At 45.8% G+C, this 20,362-nt stretch overlaps 1 protein-coding gene across 4 annotated transcripts in view; it reads left to right on the top strand.

The window, feature by feature from the left end:
• LOC120024086 (band 4.1-like protein 2) overlaps window positions 1–20,362 on the top strand; it is a 106,746-nt gene that overhangs the window by 84,531 nt on the left and 1,853 nt on the right. For 2 of the 4 annotated variants that reach the window (XM_038968211.1, XM_038968212.1), the window contains exons 9-20: window positions 209–361; window positions 683–780; window positions 3,274–3,446; window positions 5,823–5,920; window positions 9,365–9,427; window positions 13,049–13,207; window positions 14,828–14,890; window positions 15,666–16,322; window positions 17,512–17,640; window positions 17,733–17,831; window positions 18,529–18,609; window positions 19,337–19,452. In XM_038968211.1, the coding sequence (XP_038824139.1) occupies window positions 209–361; window positions 683–780; window positions 3,274–3,446; window positions 5,823–5,920; window positions 9,365–9,427; window positions 13,049–13,207; window positions 14,828–14,890; window positions 15,666–16,322; window positions 17,512–17,640; window positions 17,733–17,831; window positions 18,529–18,609; window positions 19,337–19,444 (1,881 nt within the window). In that variant the 3' untranslated portion in view covers window positions 19,445–19,452. The remainder of the gene's footprint in view (window positions 1–208; window positions 362–682; window positions 781–3,273; window positions 3,447–5,822; window positions 5,921–9,364; window positions 9,428–13,048; window positions 13,208–14,827; window positions 14,891–15,665; window positions 16,323–17,511; window positions 17,641–17,732; window positions 17,832–18,528; window positions 18,610–19,336; window positions 19,453–20,362) is intronic. The other 2 variants (XM_038968214.1, XM_038968213.1) reach the window with 2 other exon arrangements.

The following is a 20,362-nucleotide window of genomic DNA, read 5'->3' on the forward strand; positions in this document are numbered from 1 at the left end:
TGATTGAATATCCAGCCTTATTCAATTGTATGTAATATGTAATCTTATTCCATTGTGAGTCTTGGCAATATTATAAATCTTCTGGACTGAAATCTGAGAACGTTGTCTGCTCTCTATCCATGTTGTCTGTACTGCTGCAAACGTGACTGTTTTCTGTTCATTATACTTTGCTGAACTGTTGCTTTGGCTGTTGTCTTTGTGTCTGCAGGACTCTGAGGGAGTGGACATCATGTTGGGAGTGTGTGCCAATGGCCTGCTGATCTACAAAGACCGACTCCGCATAAACCGCTTTGCCTGGCCAAAAATCCTCAAGATCTCCTACAAACGTAGCAACTTCTATATCAAAATCAGGCCGGGAGAGGTACAGAACCGCACCGCCCTCAGAGGGAAAAACAAGACATTTCCACATTTTACTCTTGTCCTTTCCAAAACCCACTCCAGAGATCAGCTGTAGGAAAGAGATTCCATCATTGAGCCAAATACTGACAATGTTAGGACATGGTTTGATTGTGGAGATGGAAATGCTGACGTTTAGGTATTTCTTTCTCAAGGCCCAATTCAAACTAGTTTTGTGGAAGGAGCGGGGGGTTTGGTCCATATCTCGTTTTTTGTGGAGCATATGTTTTCTAACTTGGCCAGTTCTAGTACTCGGTGGAACTCCGTTATATGCTCTGTCTTCCAGACGGAGCAGTTTGAGAGCACCGTGGGCTTCAAGCTGCCCAACCACCGCTCTGCCAAGAGGGTCTGGAAGGTCTGCGTGGAGAATCACACCTTCTTCAGGTAACAATCACTCTCAGCTCCCATGTCAACGACACCAACATAGGTTTAACCTAAACCTCGAACTCACTGCATCAGACTTGAAAAGATGTCTGAACCAGGAAGAACTAGTGTGTTAGGTCCTCTGAAGTCTGTTGTTTTTGAATGATTGCACCTTTCTTTATAGTGTTCTGTTCCACCTTGCAACTTTATCTATAGGCCCTTTCTAACCTGTTGACTCTGAAATGTGTCTAAGCTAACACAGTTAGTCCGAGCCCATGTCAGTGGGGATGGTTAAATGTCCCCCCCCCAACCCTATGCACTTATTTGTTCAGCCAGCTTCCCTGTCAATTCCTAAAGCCATGGCCATTATCACACGCTTAAACTCTCTCCTTAGCTTCCACTCTGCAGGGCTGTATGATTAAGGAAGCAAGTGTCCCCAGTTTTTGCCTCAGGCAGCACCATCTTCAGATTAGCCTTTACGTCGGTAGCCCTGCCCCCTGGTAAACAATGTATGATCGCTGGATGATTCTTTTGAAGTCTAATATTGCAGGTAATGGAGTCGTCAATAACTAGGGTTTTCAATTTGTCAGAGCTAATGGTTTGAGGCTTCGGCAGCTCAGACCCCATAACGGGTGGAGGAGAGAGCTGGGAAGGCTCGGGCATCTGACTCCGACTCATTGCTTTGTGGCGAACACCAGTTGAAAGTTTCTATCGGCTGAATGATCGACACCGGTTGAGAATGCCGACAGCATTTCATTCCAGAAGCCATGAGAAAATGTCTGGCTGTGGGGACTTCAGGGGGATTAACACTACGTGTATTTATTGGTGATGCTGCATCATCCTTCCCTACACTTAAATTGCCCTTGCCTAACGATTTGCGTCTCAAGCCCGGCTTGCAACTCTGCTATCCTCACCATAAGGCGATAGTAATCCTGTATATTAAGAGTACAGCGACTGCAATGAGAAGGCATCATGTTACTAAGGGTTTTTTTCCGCCCGGAGGAGGTCCTGCAGATCTATGTCCAGATGAAGCATCCGGGGTGAAAAAGTTGAATAAAAAAAAGTTGTGTGAGGATAAAACTAAGACCTTGGTTAACTTGTTAAGTACAGAGTTTGATAAAATACTTAAGTAAAAAAACAAAAAAGTTTGGCAGGTAGCCAAGTAGCAACCAACGGTACAGCAGTATGGAGACAATGCGGAAGTGTGTTGCATCACGTAATAAATCCCACCTGCTGCGCCTCGCATTATTTGATAGTTCATAAGAGGATTGTCGGCACACGCCAAATTGAAACCAGATACGGCATGGAGATCCTCGGCTGTTTAATCGAGTTGTTATTCTTGGCACGGACAACGAGGAGGGGAGCAACAGCCTCAAACAAAGCAAAAATCACTCACTGCCTTGCCTTCAACCCAACCAGTAATATCCCAAAGCCCTGTAGAGCCCCTCTTTCTCCTCCTCTCATTCAGATCTTCTGTGTGCTAAAGCAACTCCTAGTAATGACTGTCCTTAATCTGTCAAATTTGAATTTCAAACACCGCCATCCACTTTAATGGTCTTGTACATTGATATCAATACCAATGAGGGCTTTTAAATTGTCCCGCTTACTAGCAATTTGGTCCGAAGAGTGGCTTTTCTTGGGCTGTGATGAGGGCATGATGTCATGATAGACCCAGGCCCTCGCTGGGCTGGGATGGAGAAGCGATGCTGAGATTATAATGGGATCCACAGACACCCTGACATCCCAGCAGCACACCTAGGGCCAGTGTGTTTAAATGGGGTTGAAATCAGCCCTGGCCTGCATACCCCTGGGATAAACAACAGAACAGACACCTTCCTAGTCTGCCTGTATAACAGCAGAGAGCAGAGCCTTGGAGAGGACCCCAGTATGGCTTAACCTGACACCACTAGAAAGATGCCAGAGAAATCTGGACCCCCCCCCCCCCCCAGCCTGCCGCTCCCTCAGGCTGGGCACATACGTGTGTGTGTGAAATGTCTGAGTGAAGGGCTCTGCAAAGTAAATAGGGGAGAGATAGGCGGACAGGAAAGCCCTGTCCATGGGAGATTAAGGATAGGGGCAGGGAAGATTTTGAATATCTAGCCCCAAACACAGCTGTTACGCAGAGCCAGCGAAGGAGAATAGGAGACCGCTTACTGTTCGGCGCCCAGCGTTTGACGGGGTTTACAGCTCATGTTCACTTACGGTCACTGACAAACAATGAGACTGTGGAACGGATCTCTTTTACCTAGGTCTTCATGACTCATCCATAATCTCTGTATTTACACACAGAGATAGCTAGGTTTATCACTTCCGTCTCAGTGGTTAGCCTAGGTCACAGGCAGGACATTTAAAAAAAAATTATAGTGAAAAAAGATTGTACTCTTTGTCTATAGCCTCACTGTCATCCAGTAAACTGAAATAACATATCCACATGGAGTTTACACACTGCACCAAATACTGTATATGATAGTATTTGTTTGTTTTCATCTTATTTTGGTCCTATTCTCGCTCCAGGTTGATGACTCCAGAAGCGCCCACTAAAGCGAAGTTCCTCACACTGGGCTCTAAGTTCCGCTACAGTGGGCGGACCCAGGCCCAAACACGACAGGCCAGCACCCTCATCGACAGGCCGGCACCCTACTTCGAGCGCACCTCCAGCAAGCGCATCTCACGAAGCCTGGATGGAGGTTGGCAGTGGCACTAGACAACACACACACAGTTGGGATTTGGGTTGATGTATTGTTATGCCCAGTGCCCACTACGTTGGACTATGGGCAGCGCTGGTATTCTGGTAATGAGTACAGTATGAGTCAGTCCATAGCTGTCTCTGCAGGCGAGGAGATGAGTGTTACTCAGTGGAGCATAGCCTCTGATCCTGGCCTACACTAGCAGCTGGTCTCTTTGTGATCATGAGAGGGTTTTCATTGTCAGCTCAGTGCAGACACCGTAGGGGGGCCGTCACAGAACCACAGGCTACCTCAGCCCTGCCATCAAAGAGACATTTAGATAAACTGCTGAAGAAACTCCCAAAACAGCGAGTGAGAGAAGTAGAGAAGGTAACAAAGGACCCTCAGGATCAGAGGAAACCCATTACTGTGAGATATACAGAAACGTCCCCGTTCAGATGTTCCGTGTGACAACGTTATCAACGTGCCTCAGCATGCATTCTGTTCCCCCGCCAACCATTAAAGGTTAGAGGGAACAAACCACTATCCTCCTAGTTTTAGTCAGCTCAAACTGTCTGGTGAGCTGAACTATGCTGGTTTTGCATTTAGTCAAACATGTTACAATGACTGGGGATGAACATTCCTATAGCCTACTATGAGGCGATTTCTCTCTTCCAAGTGTTTTTAGAAGAACCATTTTGCAGTGTCCTGTACAACGTCAGCCAGTGTTTAGCTGTAGGCATGACATATTCCCTCACTCTCATTGCTATTGGCTATATACAGGAAATGGCTCCAACATCTGTTTCCCTTTGTTGGAACTTTGGGAAGGACTGTGGATGAAACTGGACTCATTCTTCTTGACCAGGGGATTTCAATATGTTTCTATGGCTAGACCCAGGCTGTATACATTACATTGTACATTTAACATGGGAAAGAAACAGTGCCACTAAAACGTTAACAAGCTTGAAGGATGTTTTCTGGCCAAGGCCCATGTGAATTTGTAAGCCTATTTTCCACCATAAAAGCATTCTAGAAATTGCTCTGTGCAAAACCTAGTGTCTTTGCGTGATATGGGGAATTAGACTGTAATACTGGCCCGGCTGCTATGCAGATTAAATGCAGGTGATGGTGTAGCTGAAAGTGAAGTAGTAATTAAATGGCGAAGCTTGAAAATGTACAGTGCCTCTTCTGACAAAGATTAGTGTGTTATATTGACTGTTCAGTTTTTTACTTCCAACTTCAGCAGCACAAGTCTCGGAGGAGAATCCTAGATGAACATGAGTCACCAAAGGAATGCTGATCTCGATACTCTACGATGCCATGAATAGCCTACAATAACATTTAGCAAGATGATGATTTCGCCTTTCTTCACTCTGTCTAGCTTGTAAATCTAGGATAACTCAATCAAAAGTCCCAAATACCCCATGTGTACTAAGGCTGGGCCATTCATTAATAAAGGGTTACTCGACTAACACACGCTAACCTGGGCCTGCTCTGGAATCCCTTTTCTTTGCTTCCTCACTCCTTCTTTCCCCTCCTGTATGTAGGGCCTCTGAGCCTCTTGATCATTCATCATCAGCCCAATGCAGTGTACTATTAATTCCCTCGCCTTCCTCTGTAGTAGAGGGATAAATTAGAAGAGGGCGGGAGGGAACCATTTTGTTTTCCGTCTGGCCAGCCGTGGAGACTTCGCTCTCTCTGCTCTGGCCCCTGACTAGGGCCCCCAGAGCTTCAGATACAGCAGGTGTGAGACTGGGACTCTGAATGAGACAGGGCTAGCTGAGGAGAATTTGGTCCTGGTCTCTGGATAAATCCCTCTCTCCCCTCCCAACACATGGCACAACAATACAGGGAGTGGTGGCTGTGCTGTGGGTGGCATGGTCAGTTACTGATGATATCAGGTTCCATATCAAACCCTTACTACTAAACCTCAAGAATCCATAACTACACCGCACCGCTGTGTGTGTGTGTGTTGGCACTGCTAAATACACTACTGTACATTATGGCTAGCATGACATGTCAATCATTACTGTAGTTTCACATAGACCTAGCATTTAGCCAAAGAACTGATCCTGTGTAATTTCTCTAACCTCTTCCATCTGAATAGCTATTGGACATAGGCATTTACTATACCAAAACAAAGAGCCATGTCTGGTATGTACTATGAATCCATGCAATTATGGTCTTATCTCATCCACAAAAGGCGGGTATATTTTATTTTATTCATATGGTCCAGATTAAACTGTGCTCTGGGGGTAGAGCGCCCTCTGCTGGCCAGGCGTTGACATTAGCATGATGTGCTCAATTGTAGAGCTCTCTGAAGTATGCATAAATGAATGGAGAATATGAATGTTACATAAAGCTTGGATATGTGCCGTCTTGTCTGTGCCCCTTCAGCTCCAGTGATCAACGTGATCGATGCCCAGGACTCGGCCCCCACCTCTGTGGGGAACGGCAGGGAGCCTTGCCTGGAACTCTCCTCTGACTCCTCCAAGGTGAGAGAGATCATCCCGCTACCTCCTAACTCAATCTCTTGTCTTTCAAGGAAGAACCAAACATCCGACATCCTGTTGTTGAATTGGAAATTAATAGTCTGTCTGACTAATGCCTAATGATTTTGTCTCAAAGGAACTCAATTAATTATCTCTACTGTCTAGCTTAGAATAACTAGCTTCTTGTTCTGTTAGATTTATTGACTTAATCTTGGTTTTGTCACCCTGTGGAGTTGAATTAGCCAGAGCTATAGGATGACATCCTGATCTGTCTGCTTCGTACCATAACGCCTATTAGGAGAGTGTAAGACTCTCTTGACATGCGGGTGCTGTATAAAGGATCATATTCATCCTTAACATAACAGTGACTTGTCCATAATGCAATTTCATTATGGGGGCACTGTCTTAGTTGTACAAGGGGTAATGTACACCAATAGGATCCCCTCCCCCTCCTAACATTGTGATATTAATCGAGACTCCACTAACTGGATTCTTGGTTGGCGGATGTTGTCCTGCCATGGTCATGGTCATGGTTTACCTGGAAGTAAAAATTAAGGGGACAGGGCTAAAAGTAATTGAGTTTTGAATTCAAATTGAATGGGAACAACCACTGTGCTATATCTCTAACTCAATCACAAAGACCTTCCTGTTTTTGGGTTGCTTTAGATTCTTCCCCTTCCTGTCATCTACTCTGACTTCTCTCTGCATCTGTCCACTAGTGTTCTCAGTTCTGAACCTGTTGTAGACTGCGCTTGACCCTCCTCCCCCAGCACCTCCTGGACCACCCCCTGACCTTTGACCCCTGACCTCTCACTGCCCCAACTATGTGACCTCTTGTCTGCACCCGTGTTACTCTGCTGCACCCCTGACCTGACACGTCTCACTAATGGTGTTTCTTTCTCCCCTCTTTTCCTGCGCACACTTTCCTCTTACCGTTTTATCATTTTTCACACATTTGTTTCTTCTTCTCTTGGTTGTGATTTGCTTGTGTTTTCCCCCTCACCGCTTCCTTCCCTGCATGGTGTCTACATGTGGCTTTCTCTGTATGGGGGAAACGACGGGTTTATCACTGTGCAGTCAATCTTCATGTTCCCCCTGTCCTTATCCTCCTCCAACTCATCCCTCCCTCCCATCCTGGACACCATCTCTGAGCTAGACGTTCTGTCCGACATCTCGGAGGACGACACCCTGTCCTGGGGCCAGCTAGATAGGGACGGGGACTACCCGAGTATTTGGGATCCTGATTTTACCCCCCAGCAGCATGCAGACAGTTTGGCTGCAATAGTGCACTACCATCACCAGCCTCTAGAGGCCTTTTCTCCTCCCTCCCCCCTGGCCTGTAGCTCAGAGCCCCAGGAAGGGTCACCCGTCCAGGCCAATGATGTGGCTCAGTCCAGTCTGGGCTTCTCCCTGCTGGGGATGTTGATGGGCCTGGGCCTCCTGCCCTTCTCTCTGCTGGATGAGGACGGCTACCTCTGCTTCCCCAGCCTGCCCCAGGACTGTGCTGCCTGCTTGATCCCCTCGGGGCTGCAGCGCTACCTGCCCCTCTCCTCCCCCTCCCTGGTGCCCTCATTCATGTTCATCTTGGCTTTGCTGCTGTCTGCCTCCCAGTCCCTGGCTCTGGCCTTTCTCCTGGCCCTGACCCTGGCCCTGTCGCTCTGCTACCTGGAGCATAAGGCACCTGTCCCCGCTCATGCCCCTGTGGCCACACCCTGCTCAGACACACACACTGACACACACACTTCCCTGCTGCAGGAAGAGCTGTGTGACCAGCGGTGTGACCCCGCTGCCTGAATGTCACCATCACCACCCCCCCTGCTTCTGTCAGCTCCTCCCACCCCTCACCTTAGCCAGCACGTCTGTTCTGCACTCCCTCCATCCCGTTACGTTTCACTCTCCCTTTTCCTTTCTTCTTAAAACCCTATAAAATTACTAAAAAGAATTTCAGTCTTTTGCCATTCTTTAGATATCTTAAATTAGTTCTTAAGAACTAATCACTCTTATTGTACCAGTATTGGCTGCTCTGTCATAAAAATAATTTAAACCTTTTTAGTGTTGTAAAATGATAATTCTTAATCCTGTGTCCCTATCTGTTTGGCTGTAAATGCCTTAGTCATATATAGGTAGATTTACAGTGTATATATAGCTCTGTTTTCAAGTTAGTTTTGCCCTTTAAGGACGTCATTGCCTGTTGCACCCCCTATCCCATTCAGTGTTAATAGTCGCCATTTAGTACACCCGAGTTTCTGACGTTTAGTACACCCGAGTTTCTGACGTTTAGTACACCCGAGTTTCTGACGTTTAGTACACCCGAGTTTCTGACGTTTAGTACACCCGAGTTTCTGACGTTTAGGCAACAATAAGAAGCATAAAGTAGGAAATGACATGACACAAAACGGTTGAATCAGCTCTACACAGAAAAAAGACCAGTATTCCGAGGCCAGCATGTGCATCATCCCCCATCTCATCATGTCTCACTCATGTGGGCAGAGCCTGGGCGCTCCTCCCACTTGCACATGGCATTGCACCGTTAGGTGGTGCTGCTGGGAATCAGGCTTTCTCATCATCCATTTCACCTTTTCTTCTCCCCGACAAAAAAACATTCCCACTACAAAAACCACGCAGGTAGAGGAGGAGCCTAGCGAAGGGGCAGCGGCCACACCTACTGAAGGCACTGAGGTCTGTGAGGGCAGTGGGCATCTTTACCATCATACTGCACCTTTTTAAGCTTATTTGTAATAGTGTGTATATATACGGAGCTCTGGGCAGTGCAGGTATCAAACTAACATGTCCTTTTCTCCTGGATGCTCACAGATGAAAAGAGATGAGCCAGACTCCTCCCAGCAGGTTGATTGATTAACTGATTGGTTGTTTGATGGTGAATTTGTCTATAGATCATCTGGGCTTTTTTACATCTTCGCTGCTCTTTATTTTGTAACCTGGGTTTCACTTATCCTGCAGGAATGTATGCTTTGTTTTTGGTTTCTTTGTGCTGCTGCCACTGATCTGTGACGTGTATGGTTTTTCTCAACACACTGCTGTTCAACCACACGCCACCACAGCTGAACATGCTGAGGATAGGACATTGTTCTGGATAGGACGTTGTTCTGGATAGGACATTGTTCTGGATAGGCTTGCCTTAGCTGCAGTATTCTACAGATTAACACCCAAATAAGCTCTACCTTGTGAGGAGTAAATATTCTCAAGCGCTACAGTATTATAGTTAATCACTACACAGCTAAGGTGACGTGTGGTTTAGACAGGGTCCATTCTGGTCTACCCTGACCAGTAGTGAACGTCCAGTGTAGTTCTGTCCCAGTCTCCACAGCCTCTGCTCTGTAGTGGAACTGTCCTGACTGCACAGGTTCTCACCTCTGGGCGCTTAGGCATTTTATTTCTTTTTTTATGTATTTTTCACAAATGCGTCTTCATTTTTTGATTCCACAGAGCGGAAAGTTGAGAGTGCAGGGGGAAAATATATATGTCAGACATAGCAATTTAATGTTGGAGGTTGGTATGACTGTGATAACTATTGGCCCGTAACTAAAGGGAATCAAAGCCCAAGCCTGTGTCCTCTATCTTGGCTCCTGTCCCAGGCTGTCTTCTCCAGTCTACCTTTCACTCTCAGGCTCTGTGTGTCTCTGTGTGTGTGTTTGAACACCATTGCATGATTTTGCATGTGGGATGGGGTGCATGTCTGACCAAACAGGGTTTATTGGGGAGAGGGGGAGCGCTGATGAACGCTCAACCTCTCCTGTTATTGAGTTAAATTGTTTTGGATATTTTGTGTTTTCCGGTGATGTGTTTTTAACAGGACTAATGTTTCCCTAACCCAATAAGGGATTTTCCTGCTCTGGTTTGCTTGATTTAAGTTGTGAATTTGTAATGGTGTGTTAACAAACTAAACCTACCCAGAGTGTTCTCTAATCTCACACATTAGAAACGTGGAACTGTCACTAGTGCCCTTTAAAATTATGTAATTACCAGAATGTCTTTTTACAGTATTTAACCCCCTAGAGTTGCTGTCTGCTCCCCCGCGTCTCAATCCACCACATCCAGACCATGAGACATCCCGAAAATAAGTATTCTCACAAAATGGTCTGTTGTCGGAACGGTTTGGCCTATTATTATGACCCTCTATGGAAAGATGACACTCTCACGAACACTATTGTGTCTTGGGGCTCGTCTGAAGTCGGCGCAGCCGATCTGCCAACATTGGTCTGTAGCATCCGAACAGTTTGGGCAACAAACTACCATGTGGAAAGGTGAGACTCTCACAAACACGCCCACAGGCCTTACAAGACTTGTCTGAAGGTCCCTCGATAACAGTTGAAAACATTTATGGAAGTACAGTAGCAGTCAAAAGTTTGGACACCTACTCATTCAAGTTTTTTTTTTTTTTTTTTTTTTTTTACATTGTAGAATAATAGTGAAGATCTCAACTATGAAATAACACACATGGAATCATGTAACCAAAAAAATATATTTTAGTTTCTTCGAAGTAGCCACCCTTTGCCTTGATGACAGCTTTGCACACTCTTGGCATTCTCTCAACCAGCTTCATGAGGAATGCTTTTCCAACAGTCTTGAAGGAGTTCCCACATATGCTGAGCACTTGTTGGCTGCTTTTCCTTCACTCTGCAGTCCAACTCATCCCAAACCATCTCAATTGGGTTGAGCTCGGGTGATTGTGGAGGCCAGGTCATCTGATGCAGCACTCCATCACTCTCCTTGGTCAAATAGCCCTTACACAGCCTGGAGGTGCGTTGGGTCATTGTCCTGTTGAAAAACAAATGATATTCCAACTAAGCGCAAACCAGATGGGATGGCGTATCGCTGCAGAATGCTGTGGTAGCCATGCTGGTTAAGTGTGCCTTGAATTCTAAATAAATCAGTGTCACCAGCAAAGCACCATCACACAACCACCTCAATGCTTCACAGTGGGAACCACACATGCGGAGATCATCCGTTTATCCAATCTGTGTCTCACAAAGACAGTTGGAACCAAAAATGTCAAATTTGGAGTCATCAGACCAAAGGACAGATTTCCATCGGTCTAATGTCCATTGCTCATGTTTCTTGGCCCAAGCAAGTCTTCTTCTTATCAGTGTCCTTTAGTAATGGTTTCTTTGAAGTAATTAGATCATGAAGGCCTAATTCACTCATTCTCCTCTGAAAAGGAAAGGGGGATACCTACTCAGTTGTACAACTGAATGCATTCAACTTCCGCATTTAACCCAACCCCTCTGAATCAGACAGTTGTGTGTGTTACTTGACTCTGTGAAGCATTTATTTGGGCTGCAATTTCTGAGGCTTGTAACTCTAATGAACTTATCCTCTGCAGCGGAGGTAACTCTGGGATTTCCTTTCCTGTGGAGATCCTCATGAGAGCCAGTTTCATCATAGCGCTTGATGGTTTTTGAGACTGCACTTGAAGAAACTTTCAAAGTTCTTAACATTTTCCGGATTGACTGACCTTCATGTCTTAAAGTAATGATGGTCGTCGTTTCTCTTTGCTTATTTGAGTTGTCTTGCCATAATATGGTATTTTACCAAATAGGGCCATGTTCTGTATATCACCCCTACCTTGTCGCAACACAACTGATTGGCTCAAATGCATTAAGAGGAAAGAAATTCCACAAATTAACTTTTAACAAGGCACACCTGTTAATTGAAATGCATTCCATGTGACTACCTCATGAAGCTGGTTGAGAGAATCCCAAGAGTGTGCAAAGCTGTCATCAAGGCAAAGGGTGGCTACTTTGAAGAATCTCAAATATAAAATATATTTTGATTTAACACTTGGTTACTTTTTGATTTCTTCACTATTATTCTACAATGTAGAAAATAGTAAAAATAAAGAAATCCTAGAATGAGTAAATGTGTCAACTTTTGATTGGTACTGTATATATGGCGACTGTTTTGTGGCCAAAAATAAGGGGTAAGTGTGTGTGTGCACGTTTATTATGTTTCCTGATCTTTCAAATCTCTCAGATATACAGTACCGTTCTACAATGTAGAACATAGTAAAAATAAAGAAAAACCCTTGAATGAGGTGCGCCCAAATGTTTGACTGGTACTGTAGGACACACTTCCTTTAGTCCCTAGAATACATCTATCTGTTCCATGTATGTAGTGAATGTTATTCAATTTAGTTTGTATGGGCTAATGGCAAGAAGGCCAAAATACATTTGATACCTCAAGGGGTCTACAAATTCTAAATAAAATTATCCTTGGTATGACCTTGAAACATTTCCGTATAGCTTACAGGGCTTAGACTGTTATGGCTTAAATGGCAGTTACTATATGACCTTGAGATCAAAAGATTGGAGAAATTTACTTAAGAATTGACTCAACTCGTGGTGAGAATTGTACATGCTGAATACAGCTTTTCAACCTTTCTGGTGTATGTTAAGTGGAAATAAGAATGATATAATTGAATGTATAGTGAAGCCGCCCTCCATGTCACTTATCGCCATGGCAACAGCAGGTGCCTATGCGATGTATAATTTTACACCTGCCGACTTGTGTGACAACAAGACTTAACACCGTTCAAAGTCGAGCCCTTGTTCAACAGTCTCATAAAGGGAAAATGTATCCCTCTGGTTGGGTTCCACTGGCAGTTCCACGTTTTGATGTTCAGGTGTACTACTGATCTGAAGGGTTTAAGCTCATAACAAAGCCTCGCCTCACTGATCCCTCTCATCACAACCCTTGATCAGTGTGGATGTTTTCTACATCCTCCTCTCTAAAACGGCTCACAAGTTGAACCCAGAGTGCTTTCAATTCCATATTTTTATCTGATAATTAGCTTGAGGTCTCATTTGGGACAGTGCGTGACCATTTGAAATAGGTAGTGCCCAATAATACCCTGTACATTCTGTGGAGTGATATCGCCTCCTGGTGGCTCCTTAGGAAATGCACTCTTTACTCTGCGCTAGGTCTAAAACGGTTCACCCATACACACACTAAAACTAACCATAAATGGGCAGTCAGTGAGGCTTGGCATCCATCCTGTTACTATCATGGTTTACAGACTAATGTACCTGTTGTCTGTTGTTCCCCCATCACCATGTTGCCCTCTCCTCTCCCCCACCATGGCTGTGTGTGGCATCCTCCTGACACCGCTAGGACCTGGATAAGACTCAGGAGGATGTTTTGAAACATCAGGCTAGCACTAGCGAGTTAAAGCGCAGTTTTATGGAGGCCACCCCTGAGACGCGTCCCAGTCAATGGGAAAAGCGCCTCACTGCCAGCCCGGCTACCAGCTTGCGTCTGCAGGCCCAAGGGGTACGTGTCCTCCTGTCCCACCAGCCTGCCTGCATGTCCTCTACTCTCCTCCCTGTTTCCACCTCTCTCTGATCTGTCTCTAGTCTGCAGGGAGGCCCTGGCTCCAACCTCTGTTCCCTGGTTCTGACTATTTGATTGATGTGACAGTAGGATATAGAAGTATCACCTCTTCTCCTTCTCTCTGTGTTCCTAATTCCACTAACACTTTTTTTGTAGCCACACTGCACCAACCAATGTTCTTTTGCGCTTGATTTTCTGTGTTCACAATTTTCTCAGCCTCTTATGTTTTGAAGTTACACTCAACATAAGGGTATATTTGCACTACTGTTGAAAATTCTTTTCTTTCTGAGCTTTAATTTTCACTGCTGTATTATTTAAGAACGGTATGCTTCATTCACGTGCATCGGTGTAACTGCTTCTCCTTTCAGCTGGACAAGCCTCACTGTTGATTTCCTACTTTGTGTGTCTTGTGATTTCCCACCCTGTGTTTCAGACCTGTGTTTGACTGTGTTGCGTGATGTACTGCATGCCTCTTGTCACGCTGTGTCTACACCCAACAAGCAGGTGATAGTGTTCACAAACAGGCCTTGGGCCACGTCCTGGACCTGTGTGATAAACAGTGTGTGTGGCATGTCTTTGTTACAGATGTGCTGCCTCATTCCTAGAACACAAACCTCTATTATCCCTGTCTCCCTCTTTGTTTCACAGCTGAACGCTTCTACTGTGGCACCTTTTCCAGCTTTCCCCTCTCCAGTTTCTCTGATGTCAATCTGCCACCCTTAGCCACTAAAGTTTTAAGGGCACTTCTATGTCTTCTGTTGTGTTTTTTGAACCGTGTGGATTAGCTTGGGAAAGTTACAACTCGTCTTCTCTCCATAAATGTGTTTGTCCAGCATCTAACTCTGACCTCTTTGCTTTGTCATTCTCTAACCCGTGTACAGCTTAGAGGAAATTACCTCATTTTTTTTTGTAAATTTGCTTGTGAGTCTGGTCTGGTTGACCCTGGCTGTAGCACCATTAAGAGAGCAGCAGAGGGCGCTGGCGCTGTATTCTCTAGCCCAATGGCCTCAGCTCCACTCACTGCCCAGGTGCTCCTCAGTACAGATCAAATAATGTATTGTCCATTGTTCCTTCTCTCTGCTGCCGTAGCAAGTTCATGACCAGTCCAGACCACCACACACAAAGTAATGGCTGAATTTACAGTGTATACACATTGTGACAAGATGTGTCATTATCTTGGTAATGCACAATATGATGCAAATATAATTATTTGCAGGTGACATACTAATTTTGTACACAAGCTGTAAGAGCGCAAACAAGGCTGGCCATAAACTTGAATATTTTCTTGACATTTCATTCTCTTCTGTCATTCGCCTCTTGTTCTGAATGTATGTGTTCTGACTTCTTCAAGTGCTCTGAGTGTTACTACACTATATGTTTTTATATAGAACTGTTAAAAGTTCCCTTACAGATGGGTAATGTGATGGTCATGTTTGTGCATGGCAGAGTCTCTCCCTCCTAACCCGCTCAGAGGGGAACCTGTACAGTGCTATGGTAACTAACCCTAGTGATTCCTGATGCCATGCTGATGTGTGAGTGACCGTTGCCTTTGTTCCACAGAGGAGCCCCCCACCCACAACCCAGGAGCCTCTCCCTGACCTCACAGTGGACACGGTCTCTAAGGTGGTCCCCCCATCTAACACACCCACCTTCTGCTTTCTCTCCCCCACACATATTCTTAACTGCCAGCTCATCAAAATCAAATTTATTTATATAGCCCTTCGTACATCAGCTGATATCTCAAAGTGCTGTACAGAAACCCAGCCTAAAACCCCAAACAGCAAGCAATGCAGGTGTGGAAGCACGGTGGCTAGGAGAAACTCCCTAGAAAGGCCAAAACCTAGGAAGAAACCTAGAGAGGAACCAGGCTATGAGGGGTGGCCAGTCCTCTTCTGGCTGTGCCGGGTGGAGATTATAACAGAACATGGCCAAGATGTTCAAATGTTCATAAATGACCAGCATGGTCAAATAATAATAATCACAGTAGTTGTCGAGGGTGCAGCACCTCAGGAGTAAATGTCAGTTGGCTTTTCATTGCCGATCATTAAGAGTATCTCTACCGCTCCTGCGGTCTCTAGAGAGTTGAAAACAGCAGGTCTGGGACAGGTAGCACGTCTGAACAGGTCAGGGTTCCATTGTTTCCATTCCATTGTTTCCATTGTTCCACCTGTTCCGGGTCAGTTGTTTTATTCCAGACATCTCTTCTTCCATCCATCCATATCTCTCTGTTTGCTGGTTGCCATTACGCTGGCTGTTCATCTGTTGCCATTTCCATCCCTCCTTATGTTTGTTGCGTTGTATTTTTTTAGTTGGTGTTGTCCTTTGTTAGGTTGTGTGGTCATCTTTTACGTTTTTGTTTTTTTCTCTCTATTCCGTTTGTTTTTGTTCTCTGGTTTAGAGTTCAGATGACAAACAGAAATCAGACAAGACAACGTTGCAGGCAGCAGAGGTTGAGATAGAAGAGACAGTAGTCGTCGAGGAGATCAGGGTGGCACCCAAAGGCTCCGTTGTCATCACCACCCCCGAGGTGGTGGTCACCCCTGTCGCCGTGGAGACAGAGGTCGAGAAGCCCAAAGAGGAAGTGATGGAGGTGAAGGAGGAAGTTAATGAGGAGCAGAAGAGGCCTGTGAGCGTGTCCTCGGACAGCCACAGTGAGAGCGAGGAGGAGGCAGGGGAGTACCACCCCCAGGTCACTGTCAGCGCCTCAGTGGACAAGATCAAAGAAGAGCCTGAGGAAGAGGAGGAGGAAGCGGTAGACCATGAAGAACCAGAGCAAGTCGCAGATCCCGAACCACTCCCAGAGGTTGAGGTAGAGGCCATGCCTTCCCCTGCAGTAGTGGAAGAAACCCCTATGGCAGAGCCAGAGACGGCCCTTGTGGCAGAGGAGAGCACCGAGGACATCCTGGTTACCCTCGACGAGGCCCCTAACGGGCATGCTGAGGACCAGCCTGGCCTGGTGGCTATGGAAGAAGAAGAGGAGGAGGAGCCCAGAGTCAACGGGGACGCGTCTCACGCTGAGACGGAGCGCATTCCTCGGGTTATTTGTTGCTCTGAGGTAAATGAATGGCTGCTGCCTCAGAGCTGTGTAGTACTGAGCCGTGCACACTTCTGACCTTCACCACCACCCACCTCCCCTCCTACCTACTTACTACATACCTAGCTACCTACTGTACCTACACACCTACCTGCTGCTTCTCTACTGTCTGTCCGTGCTTCTCTCGCTTAGCACCTGAGCGTCATAGCAATGGGCAGCTATCTGAAGGCCTTTCACCTGCACAGCGGTCGCTTGGGCTATTTTTCGAAGCAAGTTGAATGTTGATAAGTGATAATCGTAAGAAATAATGGCTAATATCCCCCAGCAGCAGCAGCAGCCATTGTGGATCTGTGCCAAAGTGCTGCCCTCTGTCAATCTGCACCCCCCAGACTCCTTCACTGTAATCATTACCACCTCAGTGCAGCACGTTTCTGTTGGGGTTTTATTTTGACTCAGCGTATTGTGTCCCTTCATACATTATACATACTGTGAGCACTGTATTGGTCGCCCCTGGGCCCTGTGTTTGAACGCACTGGCAGAAATGGAGCTGATGCAGACAATTACATTGGAAGCAACATTCTTTCCGCAATATTAAGCTGATCCACCCCAAAAAAAAAAAAAAAAAAAAAAAAAAATGGAGCTGAGAATTGCATGGGAATGGAGGTGCTGTTGTGCACTGCATGTTGTGTGTGTGTTACAGCATGTGGAGTGTGTCTCCTCCCCTGTATAGGGTCTTTATCTGTAAGTGCTTGGGTGAGATGCGTTATTGCTTGGTCGTTGGCATTAATTGGGTTTAGTCACCAACGTGACTGTCTTCAAGGACTCGTCCTCCCAACCACTTAAATGTCACAACGTAAATTTCTGGGGATGTCAATGCATGTCTGTGTCAAGCTGTTGGTAGCGTGTGGCAAAGATCAAAGCAAAAATGCATTGTGCACTTACATAACAATTACAAAAACCTCTGTATATTATTTGCCTTTTTTGCATTTTCAGTTGGTAACTTAGCTGGCATGCGCTTGGTTGCATGGTTACGCCGAAGAGATTGTAGTTTATAGTTCTGTGAGTTTTTGTAACGTGCATGAGTTCTGTTCCTTCTACTTTAGCGGTTGTGCTGTTTTTGCCTTGCCTTTGCATGTGGTATTTGCATAGTGAAGTGGACCAGCATGGTGTGTGTGTGTCTGTCCTGACTCTCTCCCTCCCTGCCCCCAAGCCACCTGTGGTGAAGACCGAGATGGTGACCATCTCAGACACGTTTGCGGCCCAGAAGACTGAGATTACCACTAAGGAGGTTCCCATCGTGCACACAGAGACAAAGACCATCACTTACGAGGCTGCACAGGTAAGACCACTCTTTAGATAGACCACCACCTCTATATAGCTAGTGTTCAGTCGGGTAATATGATGCTCAACCTGGCTCTGTTTGTTCTCCAGCTGGACGGCAGTGGAGACGGTGAACCAGGCATTCTCATGACCGCCCAAACCATTACCTCTGAGTCGCTGTGCACCACCACCACCACACACATCACCAAGGTAACTACATGTAACCACACACATCACCATGGTAACCACACGGCCAAACACACCACAAAGTTAACCACACACGTCATCACGATTACTACATACTTCACCATGGCAATGGCACACTTCACCATGGCAACGTGTGTGGTAACCTCCAAGCCACATCATCACCATGGTAACGGCCCAGCTCTCCCTGGTCCATTGTGTAAACACCATGGTATGAAAACTGTTGCAGGGGAGGACTGGAATCCCATCTGGCAGCATTATTCAGTGTAATCTGTGCAAATGAAGAGCAGCCTGCTCTGTAGTGTCGATGCTTGGGGCTGTGACTGGCACCTACCCAGCCCAGGCATCATTCCTCTGTTGTGACTTGATGCCGACTCCTAGATGCCAAACGCCTGGCTTAAGTAGACATCTGACAGCAGCTGCACTGCTGGACAGTGTTGCTAGCAGACTGCTGAAGAACTCTGGTTTTCCTCTGCTCTCTTGCTGGCGGCACCAAACTCATTTATACACATAGCTGGGGATGTTTTCTCTTTAAATCCTCCTCCCTGGGAGCACACATGTCCACAAGGAGATACTTCCAAGATTGGAAGATTTGAATTTGATGAAATTCAGCTCAGTGCATAATTTAAGCCTCCTAATGGATTTGTTGTTTTACTAGTACAATATGTCTGTGCACTTATCCTGAACATCTGGCTGTTTGCAGACATTAAAAGGCGGTCTCTCAGAAACCAGGATCGAGAAGCGCATTGTCATCACCGGCGACTCCGACATCGACCACGATCAGGTGAGGGTCAGTCAGTCACACCAATCAGACACGCCCTCTGGTGGGAACCAATTACACAGTACACCACAGCAGCTTGTACTACTGAATGGAAGTTGTCGGCCTAATACATTTGTCACTTTTGTCCATTTAGTGAACATTTATAATTAATATGGAAATTAAATGAGAATCTGTCATTTATCTATCATATGCCATACTACCAACTGCAATCAATAGCTCGCTCATATTGTGTAGTGAATGTCTCAGCTGAAAGAGATGCATCGATTCCTGTTATAAGACCCAGCACTCTGATTTATAGTGTCAAGAGTTAGTCTTTTACCTCCCTCCGTATAAGAGCGCTTCTGATTTGTTCTGTTCTCTGGACATTAAACTAAAGAGTACAGCAGACTGATACACTCCATACAGAAGTCCCTGTAGAACGGACAAATATTTACAGCAACATATGTTTCCACAGTAGAATTTCACCCCAAACCCCAAAGGGACAAGCATGGGCAGACTACCAAGTCATGCTTTCCATATCCTCCTCAACCCCTCCCATCCTTTGTCCTCTCAGTTGATGTTTTGCAGATTTTTTTGTTGTTGTTGCCACCACTACTTTTCTAATCTGTGTCCATAGTGCCTCCATTTTGTTTGTTTTCTGTTCCTTTGTGCTCCATTATTTCCGTTAATGCCATCGTCTCCCTTTCCTTTTGGGTGTGTTGTTGCTGGGGCGTGTTGCCACCCCGGATAGGCCTTGGCCCAGGCTATAAAGGAAGCCAAAGAGCAGCACCCTGACATGTCAGTGACCCGGGTGGTGGTCCACAAAGAGACAGAGCTGGCCGATGAGGGTGAGGACTGAGGCGCCAGGTAAGGCCCAAGGCTGTGGTGATTAGAGGGGTATAGAGTAAGGGAGGTGTCCCTCTGCTCTGACTCTACAGTAGCCCTACTAGCCCAAACAGACAGCACATCAGCTGGAAATAAGTCCCCCACAGGGTGGAACTGTCTGTCTCCTTGTCTTTGTCTTTGAGTTCTTCATCCCCTGTTAACTCCACGGTTGCTCTGTCTGCATTTATGACTGAGCTATTTTGGGATGAAATGTCACAATTCATACAAAATGTCAGAAAACCAAACATCTGCAGATGTATCATTTTGTCTGAGCAAAATATTTTTGTTTTACTTGCTTCGCTAACCTTGTGACAGCACTGTCTATATTCTAACATGCACAGTGCGGGCAGACTGTGGCACCACACTCCACCAGACAGATGACACTTCATACACATTGGAACAGCAGATTAATGACTATGCTAATTAATTGGTGTAAGGGAGGAGAAAACAAATATTCCCTGTAGGTTGTTAGCTTGAAAGCCCTTTACAATAGTTCTTTCATCAGTCACTCGACTTTGTCAACCATTGGACATGAAACCATTATAATCCATTGAGGTCTCAAGAAGCTTGGATCAAGCCCAGAGAATTGTTTTGAAAACACCTCAATTATTTCAGTCACAAAGCAGTATCTATGGCTCATCAAATATGAGTCAGAAGTGGGTCCATACAATAGGATAACATGTACCCACAGCAAAGCAGAGGCTCTGAGCCAATTGATTGGGACAGTGGATCCATGGGTGCTGGGTGGATCATATGCCTTCATTACTTTGGTATTAGTCTGTATAAACTAGCTCATTGCTCTGCCTCCACCCTGTCCATATAGCGGTATATCCACGGGTCGTTTGGCAAGTTCAGACAGCCCATCATGCCAGTTGTCCGATGCACAGCGATT

Source organism: Salvelinus namaycush, chromosome 29, assembly GCF_016432855.1.
Source record: "Salvelinus namaycush isolate Seneca chromosome 29, SaNama_1.0, whole genome shotgun sequence".
Classification (NCBI taxonomy): domain Eukaryota; kingdom Metazoa; phylum Chordata; class Actinopteri; order Salmoniformes; family Salmonidae; genus Salvelinus; species Salvelinus namaycush.